A 19919-nucleotide genomic window follows, 5' to 3' on the forward strand; every position below is an offset into this window, starting at 1 on the left:
GGCTACAAATGATGTAGTCAATCTGATTTCGGTGTTGAGCATCTGGTGAAGTCCATGTATAAAGTCATCTTTTAGGTTGTTGCCTTTATAATGTTGGAAACCACTTAGTTCCCTTAGGGCAGTGGTTCTCAACCTGGGGGTCCCCAGATGTTTTGGCTTTCAACTCCTAGAAATCCTAACAACTGGTAAACTGCCTGGGATTTCTAGGAGTTGTAGGCCAAAACATCTGGGGACCCACAGGTTAAGAACCATTGCCTTAGTGGGAGAAAAGCAGTATATAAATGTAGTAAATAAATAATAAACAATAGGAAAATGAGGTCATATTGGGCTATATTCAAAAGGTATACTAATGTTTATGTTGATTTAGGCTGTATAAAATGCCTGTTTATTTAGAAAGAAATCCCATTAGTATTGTTGGAATTAATTTCCAAGTACTCAGAAGTCCATATTTACTCCTACTAAATGTCAAGAGGCAAATTTCAGAACAAGCTGACATGAAAATATAGCTGACCCCCCACTTTAGTAGAAGTTAGGGGCTCAAGACTTCCACAAAAGTGGATAAAACTGCTACTATAGGCCAATGGGGATTTTTTAATCTGAGAAAAAAAAACATTTCTAAGTCTTTGTAGATGCTCCAGGATGATTCTACTATCTGGTGGAGACCGACATAGAAACCCACAATGCCTAGAGATATTTTTTTTTCATGTAGGGCAGCAATCCACGAATAATCAAATCTGTGAATGGTTAACCAGCAAATGTGGATAGACAACTGTACTGTCATAAGTGAACAACAGTACTTGAAATGTTAAACTGCTTTCACAATGACTTTTAATCTGGAATATATTACTTTTGAAGATTGTTAATTGTCTACATAAAACTGGAAGAAGCTGTTTTGAAGCTGAATGTCTCAGATCAGTGACGTTTTTCAATTTGTTTACAGACATATGGAATTCAAAAACCGATTTTAGAATCCCTTGTGTCAATATCCCAAATTCTAAAAAAGAAATAATTTGGACATTCTAGTAGATGAGCAGCAGATTTTTCTTTTGTTTATAAATGTGTATCAACATTAAACTTACAGGATTTAATTATGAATTTTGGGTTCTGTTTAGACAGTATGAACATTTGTTCCACTTTCTGTTTATCATATTACTTCAAACTCATAACAAAAACTGTCTTGAGCTGTGGATTGATTGCTAAACTCAAAATCATATTTAAAAAGCTTGTGAAAAATGTGTTATATTTCTGTTTTGTAGGAAGTGTTACTATTAAGGTTTGGTGCATATATATAGACACACATTGCACTCACTCAAAACATACAGGAGGTTTCTTGTTCCACTGGCCAAAATGAATTCTCTTTAAAATTAAAATAAAACATGTGTAAGTCTTGCTTCCAAGCAAAAGCAAAAAGCATAATTCATATTTGCTTTCCATCAGCTTCTGTAAAATGGGTCAGGAATGTTTGGCCTCTCAACATTTTTTTGTTACAGCTCTCATAATCCCTTACCACTGTTCTTTCGAGCAGGGACTTCTGGGAGTCAAAGTCCAAAGCATCCAGGACCATTTCATGCTATATAATTATATCAGTATGATTCTACTTTATCACAGTACATCCTATAAAATCCTGGGATCAGGCCCATAGTCAGGAAAATTTTTTTGGGAGGGGTTGAAACTTTTTCCCCGAGATGTCTTTTCAGGTCAGTGTTTCTTGATCTGGTACAAGATCACAACAAGGCCCTGAAATTACCATCATTATGGAAAAGGTTCTTCACGGGTAATACGTCCTGAATCATTGCTCCCTCTTTAAACCAGTTCTTGTCTGCCAAAAAAGACAATCGTTTCCACAATTAGCAGAAATTTCTGTTTCCTTCTGCTTTCTTCTTATTTCCTTTATCATCAAGATGTTTTCTACTGCAAATTAGCAAGAAACAAGCACAAGTTGTTCTGATTATACTCTGTTTTTTGATGTCTATTGAAGATTTCTGTTGCGTTTTTCCATCACACAAATGTACCAAGCTTCTGATGACCACCTTTATCCCCAACTTCTCCTCCAAACATCACACAGTACTTACAAAGTGCACCTTGTACATGAAATGAGTAGGCTATCCATGGAAATCTGCTGAACCATTTGGGGTGAAATCTTAGAGGCTTTGCTTCTGTTCCATTGTTTCTTTGGCAGGGTCTAGATTAGCTGAACCAGTGGTAGGCACACCAGTTTCCAGTTTCCTCAGTTTTCACCTACAATCCAGGTCAAATCCCCACCACCACCGCCACCCACTGTCCTGTGCCTTAGGCTTTGACTCCTGGCAACCACATTTTGGCAGCTTCCACTGTGTCAGCTATTGCTGCTATTGCAACGTAAATTTGTAGAAAGGTAGGTAATGATATGGTGAATAATCAAAAATGTGTTGGGATAGTGCTTGTAGTTATGTAGGGAATGTAATTTTTGCTTCTCATATACTTGGCATGGGAATTTGGTTACCCAGTTAAAATTCATGTGTAACCCTGTTTGTTTTGGGGGTTTTTACCTGAAAATTTTCAGGAATGGTTTGAATCTCTAAACCGCCCCCTTGGCTATAAGCTTGCCTGGGATTTATAGTTCAGGAGACACTGTAAAACTCTGGTTGATCACCTCCTTAAACCATAAAGTCCATGATTTCTTGGGATGGGACCATGGCAATTATAGAGCAGAATCATAGTACTCTAAGTGTGTGGCATGAAAAAAACTTCTGTACAGCCAAGGTTTCCCACTCCTGCTATAAAGCAATCACTGTCATGGTATGAAAAAAATACTTTTTAAAGAAATAGACAACTCCTGTCCATTACTATCTACTTGTACAGCAAAGTGGTTTATGGACCAAAACTAAAGGCAAAAGTTTCCCTTGACGTTAAGTCCAGTCGTGACTGACTCAGGGGGCTGGTGCTACTCTCAATTTTTAAGCCGAAGAGCTGGCGTTGTCCATAGACATCTCCAGGTCTTGTAGCTGGCATGACTGCATGGAGCACCGTTACCTTCTCGCCGGAGCAGTACCTATTGATCTACTCACATTTGCATGTTTTTCGAACTGCTAGGTTGGCAAGAGCTGGGGTCCGCAAGTTCAGCCGCTCAGCCGCTCAGCGCTTTAACACACTGTGCCACCACCCCAGAATATCTGCCTTGCGCTGGATTATATGAGTCACCACGGCTATATAATCTGGGAAAGCAGATAATCTGGGACCAGATCCTGGGATATAGGGCAGTGTAGAAGGAACCAAAAGGAACCCTTTCATGTTAGCACTATGATTTCACTTTGTCACTGTTCCATCCTCGGAAATTCTGTGCTTTGCGGTTTTGAGATGAGGAAAGAGCCTTCGCAGTGGCTGCCCCCAAATTTTGGAAGTCCCTTCTCCAAAAGGTTCAATTGGTCTCTTCTCTACTGTCTTTCTGAGAGCAAACAAATACTTTTTCATATTTAGGGAGAGATTTAGTTATTAATATGACATGGCAGATGGAGCTTTTTATGGAGAATTGTTCTGTTTTTATTTTATTATGTTTCAAATATATTTAAACTTGTTTTTCCAACTTTTCAAATAGAACTTCAAAAAATCTACTTTTTTAATATGTTGTGGCAGATGGAGCACTTAATGGAGGATTGTTTTGTTTCTATAATATTATGTTTTAGATGTGTTTAAATTTTTGTTTCTAACTTGTATTTCTTCAAATAGAATTTGATCTTAATTGTGTTTTAACTTTTGTACTGTGTTTTTAAATGGCTATAAACCACATTGGGCCACATCCTGAAGGAAAAATGAGATATTCAATAGATAGATTTCTCAGCCAGAGCGTACTACTACTGTGCCAAATACAATATAACACAGTCTTGATATAATATAATCTCTTAAAATGGGTGATAAGGCAAGATATAGCAATTTGCCTTCAGAAAACTCAGAGCATGCTTTCTGGATCTGGGAAGTAATTTGCTTCTGGTGCAAAGAGAAAATATATCAGTCTACTGGTAGGTTTCGGGGGATTTTCTGTTGCTTGACAAGAACTGGCTCCCTGATATATAATAGCAACAACAAATGAAAATACATTTTAAAATTGATTCTGCTAACATTGGTTGAACATAAAAATGAGGAATGGGGGGGCGGTTCTTCAATAGCTCAATCCTGTAGCAGGAACCAAATTCTCCAGCTGAATTTATAGTCAGAGTTGCCTTGGTATTTAATGCTAAGGGTGTGGTCCACTACTTGTCCTACTATTTTACGCTTGGATGCAAGGTTAGATGTTATAATTGTAGTGAAAGAAAATGTAGATTCTTCGCGCCTGGAATCTATCCAGGGATGTAACTACAAGGGCGGGAGGCAGAATAAGGACATAAGAATTTTTGCCCCGGTTACATTTTCCCAAAGTCCCTAAATCTCTACCATTGCAGTAACTTTAAAATCCAATTGAGTATTCAGAAATATGGAACCCACAGTGGCACAGTGGGTTAAACCACTGAGCTGCTGAACTTGCTGACTGAAAGGTCGGCAGTTCAAATCCGGGTTAGTGCCAGCTTCTGCCAACCCAGCAGTTTGAAAACATGCAAATGTGAGCAGATCAATAGGTACTTCTCAGGTGGGAAGGTAACGGCTCTCCATGCAGTCATGATGGCCACGTGACCTTGGAGGTGTCTTTGGACAACATCGACTCTTCAGCTTAGAAATGGACATGAGCACCAACCCCCAGAGTTGGACACAACTAGACTTAATGTCAGGAGAAAACCATTACCTTTACCTATTCAGAAATACACTGGAGACATCCAAAGAAAACAGGCAGACATGCTTCCCAAGGCCATGCAAACACAGTAAAGATGAGAGTCCTTGGTCAATCCATTTCAGTGTCTTACTCTCTCCAATGCTAGAAATGTTACAATTTAATAGAGGAGGGGAAGAAGTCTTGTTTGATAGGGCCATGTCCTGACTCCGCACTCAAAACCTGAGCCTAGCTGGGGTACCCTAAAGGCACAATGTCTTGTCTGATCCTGAGGGTTAGCAATCATATTAGTACATAATATATTTCACCGAGTGTTTCACTAATGTACTAAAGAAAAGACATATATTTCACTATATTCATGGGGATTCCATAAATTGACAGACAGCTTGAAGGTGCAGACACACATGCATATAAGGGAGAGGGGCTAAGTAGGGAAACCAAATGGATTGCTATAGATACAGTTTAATGTTCTCAAAAAGAAAACCCCAAATCCCAAGGTGAAGCAAACTGTTGTGAGATCCAAGCATAAGAGGCACGCCTAGTTACAATGTTTCTTAAGGAAAGGTTTAGCCTAAGGACAGAAGGGGGACTGTTTCACTGGAAAAATCCTGGAGATTCCCCTTTGTAAGGGGAAACGTTACTGTGCCAAATGCGACTGTCTGCTAGAATTGTTAATATTTCATTTCTCCTATTAGCACAAGTGTTACATCCAGGTGTGTGCAGAGAATTAAACATTTAACTATAGACGGAGTTGGGTTTCTCCCGATTGTTAATAGCTCATGCAGACATATGGCATATAGCTTGAGCAAAAACACTCAAGATGCCGTGTTCAAAATCTACCCCAGAGCAAAAGCCTGGTTTGGCAAGCTTCACAGCAACTATATCATGTTTGTTGAGATCTTTATGGAAATCACTGCCCATGTTTTGATTTATGGAAATTCACCATTTAACCTTCCCATTGCCAAATGAAGTGACGTGTTGGCCTGTCAGCCAAGTAATCCTTTTAACCCGTTGCTGGCTTTGCGCTCTTATTGATAGATGACAAATTCTTAGCTGGCTTTAAATGGCTTAGCAGGCAATGCTCCTATTGGGTTCCTGCAATATGCAAAGCTCATTGCTAAGAAGTTGTTTTGCTTCTAGTGTATATGACTGTAAAAAGCAAAACAGGATAGATTTCATGAAAATGTCTTTAAGAAATTGCCAGCATTTGAAACATCATTTGTACACTTCAGCCTCCAGAAAACATGAACTGCTTTGTCTGTTTAATATGTAATACTAATAGAGAACATACACATATGAAGTGTTACATGATTTTAATAAGGTCATAGGCAGATCGTTGTGGCTTCTTTGAAGAGAAGAAAAGCATGGTTTTTGACATGTTTCTTTTGAAAAATGCAACACTGTCTTCAAAGGAGGGAACAGAAAATGTGCTACAACATCTGTATTTTAGAATATTTTTATTTATTTACTTTATTTTTATCCAACATTTTTCCCAGTATAGGGACTCCCACTTTTCTCCTGATATAAAAACACAAAATTCCTGTCTAAGAAATTTTAGATACCTCCTGATTTATGGCACGATTTCCTGCTTTACATTGTTTTACAGTTTTGACCACTCTACAAACTTAAAGATTGTCTATACCCAGGGCCATAGTCAGAAAAAAATGTCGGGGGGCGGGGGTGAAACTTTTTTTTAGTGAATCATGAAGAGTAGTTCCATAATGCAAAATAATTTAAAAATCAGGCTCCATCAATAAACTACAGTGGACACTTATTTATTTTGGGTCAAAAGCATTGCATAATAAATAAGTTTAAAAGTGATGAAATAAAGGAAATCACAAGCAGCTAAACAGTTTTAGACCAAAAGCGAGCAACAGCAACCCCATTGTCCGTGGCTTTAAACAGCTCTTCCTCGGTACATGAGGCAGGACATTGTGGGCAAGCATACATATGCAGAGTTGTTTGTTCTGCTCCACAGTCACACAAGGTGGAGGATTCCTCCAGGTAGTGCCATCTTGCCAGGTTGTCTTTTGATCTGCTCACTCTGCTTCTAAGTCTGTTCAGGGACTTCCAAGTTGCCCATTCTTGGTTTGCCCCTGGAGGCAGGCCCTCATGGGGGGCCATCCATTGAGATTGCCTGGTTTAGCTGCCCAGAGGGACACTCTTGCTGTTGCTGGGGGAACATCAAGAGGAGTGGAGGTTCTCATGAAGCCCTTCTTTGATTTAAGTCTGGTGGGAGGAGGCTGATAGTCATGCAGTGGATGGCTTTCATGATGTTCGACCTTATTTCTCTCACAGCAACTTCCCGTCGCACATCAGGGGGGCAATGCCAGCTAACTTGCAGAGTGTAGGTTTAAGGCATCCTGTGATGATTCTGCATGTTTCATTCAGTGCTATGTCCACCTGCTTCGCATGGACAGACTTGTGCCAGACAGGACAGGCGTACTCAGCAGTTGAGAAAGACAAGGCCAGGGCTGATGTTCTTATTAATTGTGGGTCTGCACCCCATGCACTGCCAGTAAGTTTACACAGGATGTTATTGCGTGTAGCTACTTTGTGCTTGGTGTTCATGCAGTGTTTCCTATATGTTAGTGTTCAGTCTAAGGTGACACCAAGATATTTAGGATGGAAACAGTGTTCGAGCTCTTCGCCTTCCCAAGTAGCTTTCAGTTTCCTGTTGGCTTCACGGTTATGTAGGTAGAAAGCACACACTTGTGTCTTGTCAGGGTTAGGCTTCAGATGGTTAATCTTTGTAATAGCTGGAGAGATCTTTCAAGGCATTTGTGAGTTGGTTTTCAACTGTTTCAAAATCTTTTGCTTGTGTTGTTAGGCCAAGGTCATCAGCATATATAAAGCTCTTTGTGGTTGTGGCTGATCATTCGTGAAGATGTTAAACAAGGTCGGTGCAAGGACACTGCCTTGGGGTAAACCATTCTTTTGCCTCCTCCATCTACTTTTCCTGCCCTGAAACTCCACATAGAAGCTGCGGTTTTCCAGGAGGGTCTGGACAGTTTTTGTAAAGTCAACGTTCCGGGTGATATGGTAGACTTTATGCAGAATCAATGCTGTTTGACACTGTTTTAACTGCCATGGCTCAATATTGTTGAATCATGGGAATTATATTTTATACGTTTTTTTAGCCTTCTCTGCCAAAGAGTGTTGGTGCCTCACCAAACTACAAATCCCGGGATCATTTCCAGAGGGCAAACGTGTATAAAAACAAAAATCTTTATCTACATAAGTTCAATGAATCACTGCAACCTCCCCTTGCTTGTCTGTTCTTTCTCATTTATAACTTTTGCCATGGCTTGACCACATTCTGATGTTGCTTGGTCACACATGTCTTGGTTTGCTATCCTAGCTATAGGGTCAGAAAATTTGGCTCATTTGGACTGGAACTCTTTACTTCCCAAAGCTTTTGTGCATTGAATGTCAAAACATGCGGAAGGCCCAAAGTTCCCCGTGTTCTAGAATTATACTTGCTTTCCATCACATCAGGGCCCATTGCCATTATTTGAGGGATTAAAATGCTTGGTCTTTTCTGGATAACAGGGGTGCTTTATCAACACATATTTTATTACATTCAGTACAGTTTCCCTTATTCCAGTTCATCTTGTGAAATCTTATTCCAAGTACTGGAGAAACATAGTCATTTGTCTTCCAGAATTGTTGGCACTATTAATTTTGGTTTCTTGAATAAAAGTAACTCTTTTTATTTTTGCTTAAATCATCTATGTCAGCAGAAATTGCGTCCATAAGCGTGACTGTGGACAGTGGATGCCAACATGAAATGTGGAGTGAGAATCTGGACCCAACGTAGTTTATGATTTCATGCAAAGCATGAATTTCCATCAAGAACTGGACTGCTGTAGAATGTTTATAAACCACTTTAAAGATGACTTTGTGGAGCAGGCGGAATTGTTTCCAAGTTGTACCACTTGGTAACCGAAGCAGACATTTGCTTTTGTCCTGAGCTATTAAATGTCCTGTAAAATCTCTATTGTTGCCAAGAAAGAGTAATGAAAGGCTTTCCCCCCAATAACAACTATAAACAGCAGACTACTGGAAAAAATTAGTACAGCTATTTTGCAAAAATACAGCCTATAACTAGAATTAAAATGCTTTAGCCAAAAATGTCTGCTGGTGTAGAACGGAGAACAAAACAACAGCTTGAAAGAACAAGTAAACAGAAGTAAATGTTCTCAAAATACAGTTTTATCAAAGCAGTGTAAATCTAAACATATGCTCAATATTTCTTGCATGTTCAAACATGGATCAGAATTCTAGAGAATGAAAAAAACTGCAGCAGCTCAATGTCATATGTTTATATTATCAGTTTTGCTGTTCAGTTTTGCTGATCTAGAATACCACCTATCAAATTATTCAAGTTTTCTATTATGTGTACATTTGTTTCTTGATTATTTCATCTTTATCCCAGTATGGGATCCACACGTCTTTATGTCATTGATATATGTGGCATGACACAACAAACAATATAACAGATACTTTTTGCATAGAAAGAAAAAGAGAGAGGGTGATGGAAGCAAGGATAAAATAGAAATACTGGGCATTTATTTCTGTGATATGTCTTTTAGTATGGAGTGACATAAGTCTGGCAGATCAGTGCCAACTGCGATGGCCTAATCCTATGACATCCTTGAATTTGTAATTTGATGAGGTACTTAGAATTTTCTTTCTTTTCTTTTTGTAAATAAAAACTGTTTTGTTGTGGGTTTTTTCCTCTTTGTGGAACATTTTGACAATCTGTGCCCACTCTGTCAAAACTAAGCCCTGAGCCTAGTGTAGAAAATTGGTCCACAAACATCCCATAGCTACACACCTCTGGTTTAAATAGAAAGATATAGAGATGGGTGCCCTTTTTAGCATTCTACCTTGTAGATACATCATTTGCTTGGGTTTCCCACTATCATTTTCAGAGTTCTTTCATCACAAGGTACATCTCCAAAAAAAGTGTTTAGTACTGGGAAAAACCCAATCTGTTATGCCTTAGAGAGCTACTTTGAAATGATAAGAAAAATGAACATGTTGGATCATTGAAGACAGTACTATATATTTACATGAGGAATCATAAAGACTGACTACTTTTAAGAAGCCTGGTTCCATTCCATAACACATGCTACAAATAATGTTGGGATTTTGGATTCAATGGATTCAAACCAATGAATGACGGAACCATTCAAAATTATTTTGATAGCAGCCAACTAATTTCAATGGTAACTAAAGCAGGCTGACCTTATTAATTAATCCATCAGGTCAAAAATGTATTTCATGTTGGTAAAGCATAATGTCCCACTACTGTACATACAAAGAAGACCAGAAGGTCTAATGCTGCCAACCAGAGAAGTTTCCCTGCATATTCTTCCAGCCAAGAAATGTCATTTGACTCAGAAGTGTGGTACTCATTTTAATACCATTTAGAAGCCACTGCACAACTAGAAAAATGTACGGTCTTGGATGCCTACTTGTGTCTCAAAAATGTGGCAATAGTGGCACAACATTTGCTTACGCCTGTGTAGGATTTTTAAAGCAAGAACATGCTCCTTGAAGACATGGTTTCTTTTCCCTGTTTCCTATCTTACATTCTGTTTCTGTGGCCATTCTGCTCCTTGAAAATGAAATTTAGTGATATTCCAGCATCCCTAGACTTCATTTTATACTCATAACCACATTCATTTTAAACAAAAGTATCAGGATTATAGTCAAATTACTGGAATGGCATGCTAACCGCAAAGGGACTTCCAATTTCCCAGCCCTATTTCAATATTAACCAGTCTTGAAACAATATATAAAGCAATAGCAAACATTGTGAAATCAAATCAGGCATAAAAGAAGAAGTTAATCCCTCTGAGGTACTTCTGTCCTTCCAAACTTTCCAAAGTGGTCAATGAACCTTCTATAAACAGTGGCACCCTAAGGCTTTATCAAATATTTTCTTTGCAAGCCCCAGGAATTTCTCTGTACATTTGAACCAAGACCTACAAGAATGCTCCCACTGTAAATTTAGAAGAAGACAAACAGGGTTCAGACGTTGCTCCTATCACAAAGAAAGCAATTAATTGACAGTTAAAAATAATGTTTTAACTATTCTATACATTCTTAGAAAAGGCAGTATACATTTCACATATTTCACATATTCTTTCCCGTGTATTAAAAGTGGATTGCTCTTGTGAAAAAATATATTGCGCAAACACACTGATGAGATTTTTCATAGAAAAATAGTGGTTATGTAAAATTATTACGAGCCCACGATGGTGCAGTGTGTTAAAGCGCTGAGCTGCTGAACTTGCAGACTGAAAGGTCGCCGGTTCGAATCCGGGGAGCGGAGTGAGCGCCCGCTGTTAGCTCCAGCTTCTGCCAACCTAGCAGTTCGAAAACATGCAAATGTGAGTAGATCAATAGGTACTGCTCCAGTGTGAAAGTAACAGCGCTCCATGCAGTCACGCCGGCCACATGACCTTGGAGGTGTCTATGGACAATGCTGGCTCTTCAGCTTAGAAATGGAGATGAGCACCAACCCTCAGAGTTGGACATGACTGGACTTAACGTCAGGGAAAACCTTTACCTTTACTAAAACTATTACAGCAATTAATCGAAAGACTGCAGAGTGGGCTCTTGGTATCCACTGGGATTTGGTTCCAAGGATGCTCAAGTCCCAGTATATACAACGGCATGGAAATAATGGCAAAATCAAGGTTTGTTTTCAAGAGTTTTAAAAAATATTTTCAAGTTGTGGATAGAGAATCCATGAATGCAGAGGGACAACTGGACAGAGAACACTGTATATTTCAGTCAAGGAGCTACGGTGGCGCAATGGGTTAAACCCTTTTGCTGGCTTGAGTGCTGACCTGAAGGCTGGGTTGCTGACCTAAAGGTTGCCAGTTCGAATCCATGAGACAGGGTGAGCTCCCATCTGTCAGGTCTAGCTTGCGGAAACATGAGAGAAGCCTCTCAGCAGAATGGTAGCACATCCAGGCATCCCCTGGGTCACATTTCTGTAGACGGCCAATTCTCTCACACCAGAAGCGACTTGTAGTATGTTCTCAAGTCGCTTCTGACACAATAAAAAGTCAAGGTTAAGTGGGTGCCCACTGTTATAAAAGAAGAACTAGTCCAAACTAAACATGTCAATTCCTCACCCCATCTTTCTTTAATGATGGAGGACATGCTGAAACATCCTGCTTTCCCTCTCATCTGTCTTTCTTTTAGATTAGTTCAGAAAAGATCTGTCTATTTCTAACCAAGAATATATTTCCATAATAAATGTTTCCCCCACTGAAGATTCTAAACTTATTTTTCTGCCTGCAATTTGGTTCTTTCAAACTCATTGTTCTAAAATGAGCGCCTCTGTTCTAAATGCAGTAAACTTTAGCAACTCTTTCATTCCAATAAAAGCCTCTTAAAACCTATTCCCTCAGTTTTGAGCATGTTTGGGGGCCTTCCTAGCTCAGGAGATGATTCTTTTAGTCCCAGGAGCAGCTTTTTTAACAACAGAAAAGGTTTCCTGTTCACTTCCTGATATTCTTATAACTAAATTGGCCTCAGGCAGCCACACAATATGGTTAAAATGCACCCCACACCATCAGTGGGCATTTTGGGGTATTTGGGAAAAAATATTTTTGACAAAATTTGCAAAAAGGTTTTAGATTCCTAGAGGATTTATGTAGGTCACAAAAATGGTCCTATGGCTCATATGTAGTCCATAGACCTCTCTTTGCCCACCTCTGCTCTATTATGATTGAAAGAATAACCTGGCAGTATGGGCAGTGGAATTCTTTTAACAGAATGCCGTGAATTGTGATTAAATCGAACTATTCCAAACTCAGTCCCACTTTTAGATCTCCTGCTAAGATGCTCACTCCCTAGATCTGGCAAGCTACTAGGTAGAGGAACTAAACTGAAATGACAGCACACTGCTTTACTCCGTTTGTTTCTTTCAGTTGTTTGTCCAGTCCAAATATGGTGCTTATACTTTTATTCCATTACCATTTATTCAAGTGAGATGCTATAAAACTTGTTGGGCTCTACTTCAGGTCCTTTAAAGGCTCACTTTGGCAGCAACTGTTGGTTTTATGCAATTGAAACATCACTTCCATTGTGTTGCATCCTTTAGAGTCAACATGGTATAGTAGTTTGGATGTTAAGCTAGGACTCTGAGAGTTGCAGAGTTGAAATCCCCACCCAATATGGAAACCCACTTGGTGACTGTGGGCAAGTCACACCATTTCTGTCCAAAAAGGAGAAAATGACAAACCTAATAAAATCTCATGATAAAGTCACCAAAAAGACAGCTAATAACAACAAATGTGTCATTGGGCCCATGCATCTGAGTTGAATATTGTCATTTGTTCAGACTTGATTCCAGAGGAACACGGAGCTGAGGTGGTCTAAGGCAGAAATGGCCAAATGTACCTGGTCTGGGGTGACAATTCCTAGACCACAGAACACATTGAATAGTAAAAAAACAAAAACAAAATAAACCCTAAACAAAGAAATAAATCATCACTGTTGGTTATAAAAATCAGTCATTTTTTAGAACTAAACAATACAGTGGGGTCCCATTTTTTGTAAAATAATTTCACACGTGGATTTTTAGGCAGAAAAAATAGTCTGGGCATTCTGGACGTGTAAAAAACCAAAATATTATCGTTGGCAGATGCATGCGGTTATGGGTCCACACTTCATCCACGCATGGGTTTTTCTTTTCTCAAGTACTGAGGGGGGAAAAAAACCGACAAAAGGCAAATGGAAAAATAAAAGAAGAGTATTTGGTTCTGTACATGATTCTCTTTCTAAGCAAGGAAGGACTACCAAGTCTTTGTACAGGGCTTCATGACAGTGATGCAAAAAGATACCAGCTTCTCCTTTATTGTTAAATAGTTTGCATTAACAAGGGTCAAGAGTGGTACAAATATCTGTGGATTCCAAGGATGATGGGAGAAACATGGCTATTAGGGAAAGCGTTGTAGTCAAAAGTGTAACAATCGCAAATATTGTCATATTCATGGACTGCCAACTAAGCTACACAATAATTATGCCTGTAGACTTTATACAATAGAAAATGTGGAATAGGGCACATGCAAAATTGTGCCTGATTGGAGTTCTCCAGGACCCCAACACTTATATGTGCTTAAAAGTCACATTACTGCAAGTTTCTGTAATGAAGGAAGATAAATTTGCTTCATTTGTTTAAGCTTAACATTGCCTTATTAATGCCTGATCGTATTGTAATTGTGAATCCATAATGTCATTGTATTGCAAAAATAAAAAAATAAGTCTGCTACTGTGACCACATTGCTGCCTTCTGTATCACTAGTTTTAGAAGTGTAATTATCTTAACGATACCATTCATAAATTAGCCATCCTGAGTCCCCTTGGGTGAGAAGGTTGGGGTATAAATGTTGTAAATAAATAAATAAATAAATAAGGAAGGTCTTAAAATGCAATTCAGTTTGCCATACAAAGTCCTATTTATTTCTAGAGTTGTAGAAATCTTGAACCTTCCATAGGCAAGATCGCTTGACAAACTATTAAATCACAGAGTCATTTTTTTGTTTTCATTTTGAGAAGTGTCATAGTGATCATTATGCACTTTATGAAATCAGTGTGTCACATCCTGACTGCAATGTGCATGGTCGGACATTGAAGTAATTCCCAAACTGGAGCCTGTTCAGATATTGAAGTCATTCCCAAAGATGAAGTCCATGGATAAAACCTTGGCTCTTTGAAAAAGTATGGGAATTTTGCCATTGACTTCAAGGGACTGAAATTCCATTTACATGATTCTGTATTTACACCAGATGTCACACATGATAACCACAGCAGCCAGAGATAATGTTAAGTGATGTGATAAAGTGAAGAGTTTGCTACTTTGGCACTGAGGGTGGTTTCTGAAAACCAAGCGATTTTTTCCTTCCCAACAAGTAATAACTTCAGAAGTTCAAATTGAGTAGAACAGCCAGCAACTGTGGAGGAAAAAAACCTTTATTGTGACTAGACTGAACAGCAAAAGTTGATAGCTGAAACTAGTGCACTATAGCCCTCAACAAATATTCATACTGCCAATTTAACTTGAGTCTATTGTGATAACAACCTTCAGTGACAATGAAATAAATGTGCACCTAATTTCTTAAGTTCCGAAACGGAGCTTATCAGAGGAAAATACATGTTCTCTAAGGTTTTGTTTTTGCAAATTGTTTTTGCAAATTGGACTGTACCTCATTTTGTTTGAAGTCTTTCTTCATGCCATGATTACATACCTACTTTTCCTTCCTTAACTGCTATTTTATTAATTTAGTGGTAATTTTAAGATACAACATGAATTTTGGACTAAGACTCTGGGCCCCTTCTACACTGCTATATAATCCTATTTATATTATCAAAGCAGATAATTCACATTATCTGCTATGAACTGGATTATATGAGTCTATACTGCCATGTAACCCATTTCAAAGCAGATAATATGGATTTTATATGGCAGTGTAGAAGGGGCCTGGGAAATTTGATCTGAAACCCACACTCGGCCATGGAAGCCCGATACTGGATGATCTTGGACAAATCACATACTCAGCCTCAGGCGAAGGCAAGTCCAATTCTCTATGAACAAACCTTGTAGAGCGGTGGTTCTCAACCTGTGGGTCACCAGGTGTTTTGGCCCACAACTCCCAGTAATTCCAGCCAGTTTACCAGCTGTTAGGATTTCTGGGAGTTAAAGACCAAAACATCTGGGGACCCACTGTTGTAGAGAAACCCTTGTGACAAGTTTGCCTTAGAGCCACTCTAGTCAGAAACACAAGTTGTGATTTACAGAGGAAGGGTTCTAAGTTCTTTCCACATTCCGTTTAACTCACAGATCTCTGTGTAAATTTATTTGCATGGCATATCTCGGCTCCCTCTAACATTAAATTTAAAGTTTTGTTTGAACCAAATCTATAGTTCTGCATGCACGCAAAAAAAAAAAAAAATTAAATGCTGTGCTTCTGACTTTGGTCCTCTACTTTCCAAGAGGTTTAGAAGAGATATAGCCAAAAGGGAATTCCACACATCTTCCTTATGTGAGTGCTCTTTACACAAGAGCTTCCTTTGCTTGCATGAATGTAAATGCCTTGTACTTATGCTAGGATTTGTTGGGCCCAGGCTACAATTCATATGAGATGTTGATAATGAAGAGTGTACTTTATTAAAAGTAAACTTAAATCAATGGGAACTATATAAGGATTAGTTTAATTCTCTCACTGAAATCATGGAACACTGAAGTGCTTAACATTAGTTCATCAGGCCCAGATGTATTGTGAAATGTGAGTACAATGTCTCTAGAAAACATATACAGCTCATTGAAATGGAAGCGTTAAGGACTGCAGCCCCAAGATGTATGGTAATTTTTCAAATAAACATTTGATTGCAAGATATTATTCCACATCGGAGTACAAAAATGTACTACAGTTAGGCAGAAATCACTTGTGTTCCATAACTCTGAATTAGGGCAAAGCATGCTGCATATCCAAACACTAAACAAAATATACAGAAGTACCGCTTCTCTCAATCACTGGTATTTGTCTTTATGTGTAATTTAAGATTGCACCCTTAATTAACTCTAAACCACCTATATTGAAAACAACTGCTAGAACTGGTTTTCATAAAAAATAAATGAGATTTCATTCCAGAAGACTGAAATTTTAATCAGACTTATTTCTGTAGCAAATTAACATGTTTTTTTAATTTAAAAAAAAGATGCATTCTTGCCTTCCTGTTTTGCCTCTAAAAACTGTTCTTTAAAATTAAATTTAGGAGCCAGAATTCAAATGCATTTACAAGTATACTAACTCTATTGGAATCAATGGAAAGTATGTGAGCTTGATAATGCACTGCATTCTGCCAAATATATACAGCCATGCTGTTATTATGCATTAAAGGAGAAGTATTACTAGGTTATTCACTTTTTTAGATGATCCTCAAACTATTTCACACTGCATCCAAATTGTTCAATGATTCTGAATTTTATTAACAGCCAAAGCTGTGGGTAGTTGTAGTGATCTTCAGATATAAAACATTTGCTAACTGGGATTTTCTAATGCAGTGGTTCCCAACCTGTGGTCCATGGACCATCAGTGGTCACCAAGAACTAAAATATGGTCCGCAGCCTTACCATTACTACACCGTTGCAACGAGAACGACTTGTCTCGCGAAACCCTCTTATAGTACCGAGGCAATGGGGATGATGGGAGTGTAGAGGCTGACTACCCATGAAAGGCGTAACAATAAGCCTCCTGACTGTAGCTTCTCCTCCTCCTCCCCCCTCCCCTTGAGTGGAGCCGTTCCATGTGGCACCTGGAAGCGCCTTGGTATCTTCATTTTTAGGCCTGTTTCTGGGGTTATTTGGGGTGCTGATTCAGAAAATTGCACTGGATAGACCACATCAGCTCTAGATTATTACATATGGTTTTCTATGAGTGAATAGGCGACTACTGCATGGTGTATGTTCTGTACCAGAAACTAGAGCTGATGTGGTCTATCCAATGCAATTTCCTAAATCAGCACCCCAAATAATCAAACCGAATTTAAAGTTGACCAAAAACTGATTCGTAACCCTTTTGGTACTAATTTTGGAGAGTGGTCTCTGGTCAAATGGTCCCTGATCAAAAAAAAGGTTGAGAACCACCTCTCTAATATGTCAAGAATCAACTATATAAATGAAAATATTAATATGAAAGAAACATATAATCTAATATTTTAATTTATGTACAGGAATATAACATCTGACAATTTTGTACATGAAATACATACAAGATTTTAAACATTTAAAAATTAGACAGATGGTAATTTACATTACAATAAAATTGACTTTGGGGTAGTCCAGTTAATACTTAGTTTCGAACTGTGTTTAATAGAGAAAGATTTCTTATAGTTTACAATAATGAAAACATAGACATTTAAAACAAGACTTTATAAAATAATTTACATAACTCTATAGTCTACGTAGAGATAGAAGTTGTGTGGGAGGTTTGTGTGTCTGTGCACAAAGGATAACAAGGTAACTGAATGACGTATTTTAGCCTCTGAAGTAACAAAATAATTTAGAAGCACTTCATGCAACATCATGGGGGCAAAAAAAGGGTAGTCAAAATTCCCTTCTGCATGGGTTATCTAGTGAGCATCAAACATGGATGACCAGACACATGACAATGCCAACCGCCAGATACCAACTGAGAGTACAGTTTCAGTCCCTTCGCTTGCTTTTGTAAACATAAATATATAATTGTTATTGTTAATATCTTCTCTACATAGTACCAATACAGTTCACAACTCCTTTGCTGTATGTCAGTCCAGGATTTTTATATGGGAGTGTACTAACAGAATTTCCTCGTTTTCACTAATTTGCTTTGATACTTGACAGAGTGTCCGCCATGTCCAATCACATACACATCCAGAAGGTAGGATTTGCCGGGCTGTAGGCCTTTAACTGTCTCTGTAGTAACTGCTTTTTGTAGGTTCTGGCTATGAAAATATTTACAAAGGACTTTTTCTGATTTCTTCCTCACATCCGGCCCCAGGCACTGATTTTGTTCTCTTTTCTTCTGCTCCTCATTATAGTCATCATCTACTTCCTTTCTGTAGATGCAAAATTTGTTTCTCTCCTGTGTACCCAGCCATGCCACTGTGACTGATGAACATGTGCGAAGTTTATCAAAGGCTTTAATTCTTGTGTCTTCAGGAAGAGATGGAAATGACTGCTTATTTGGCCTTGTGGTAGCCAAAATCTTCAACATGGAAGCTCCTTTTTTATTTCCTTTCAGTCGAATTAGGTATTTAGCTTTTGGCTTTCCCCTAAGTTGAAACTGACGGATGCCTTCAACGTTTTGAGACAAGAGAAGTTTTCCATCTCTTCTGACTTGGATCTGTACAGCATCAAGGCATGAATGAACAAAAAATGTAACCTTCTGGTGTGATGAAACAGGAGCAAAGCGTAAAAATTTAGAGCCTTTTCTCTTGACAAAAACATCTGTAACTTTCCCATCTTTTAGATCAACCGTCTTCTGCTTGGCCTCCTCCTTGGTTCTTGCAAAAGTGCCAACATATGCAGTACTCATATTTGAGTTAGTATTTACAGCAAATATGTCAAAATAGTACTGCGTGTCAGGTTTCAGTTCAGACACTGTAAAGATATTCTTGTTTCCAATGCATCTCTTTTCTATGTCAACTCGTGGCTTTGAATAAATCTGTCTCCCATACTTTGGTGATGATTTTAAGAAGCTGCGCTCTTTCCCAGAGTTACCATTGGAAGGAAATCCAAAATGGGCAAAATCAAAGGGGCTAAAGTCCAGGCCAGGTTTCGGGGCCTTCATAAACGTATCATCAGTACTCTGTTTGGCTTCCACTGCACAGAGGCTTTTGAAATTGTGCTCTTTATTAATGACCACACAATACTGTATTGGCTGTTTCAGCAGGGAAGCTGTAGGGCTTGGTTTCCACGCCAAAGTGACAGTGGTACGGCCAAGAGAAGTAACGTCAACTCTTGGATCATAAGGTAATTCAGGATATGGTTGATCTGACTCTGGAGTTGTAGTGGCATAAACTTTAAAGTTTGTATCTTTCTCTGTTGATAGGAACTCTAACTGATATAGGCCAGAAGGTGAACTAGAGGACACAAAATACTCAACATCATTTCCTCTGTATGAGAACAGCTCCGTGCCTTCTTCATTGACAATCTGTTGTTTTTGTTGTTCAAGTGGCTCTGGCTCGCCTAGAGAATACAAAAAAAGATTATGTTAAAAAGGCTTGCAGGTTCTCAGAAGAAATAAATTCTAATAACATACATCCTAACAAGCATGGAAGGAGCATATTCCTTCTGTTCATCTATCTTACCTTCCTCTATCCCAGTGGTTCCCAACTTGTGGGAACAAAAATCTGGTCTGTGAACCTCCTTCCTCTTTATTTATTTATTTTATTTGGCGACTACTGGATGGCATATGTTGTGTATCAGAAACTAGAGATGATGTGGTCTATCCAATGCAATTTTTTGAATCAGCACCCCAAATAACCAAACTGAATCTAAAGTTGACCAAAAACCAGTTTGGTGCTAATGTTGGAAAGTGGTCCCTGGTCAAAGTGTTCCCTGGTCAAAGTGTTCCCTGGTAAAGTGATCCCTGGTCAAAAAAAGTTTGGG

The 19919-nt window shown here is 38.6% G+C and overlaps 1 protein-coding gene across 2 annotated transcripts in view; it reads right to left on the reverse strand.

Moving 5' to 3' along the window:
• Positions 1-17471: 17471 nt before the first annotated feature.
• Positions 17472-19919, reverse strand: part of ndnf (neuron derived neurotrophic factor) — a 42402-nt gene continuing 39954 nt past the window's right edge. For both annotated transcript variants that reach the window (XM_008112065.3, XM_062983588.1), the window contains exon 4: positions 17472-19496. In XM_008112065.3, the coding sequence (XP_008110272.1) occupies positions 18103-19496 (1394 nt within the window). In that variant the 3' untranslated portion in view covers positions 17472-18102. The remainder of the gene's footprint in view (positions 19497-19919) is intronic.

This window comes from Anolis carolinensis, chromosome 5 (assembly GCF_035594765.1).
Source record: "Anolis carolinensis isolate JA03-04 chromosome 5, rAnoCar3.1.pri, whole genome shotgun sequence".
NCBI lineage: Eukaryota > Metazoa > Chordata > Lepidosauria > Squamata > Dactyloidae > Anolis > Anolis carolinensis.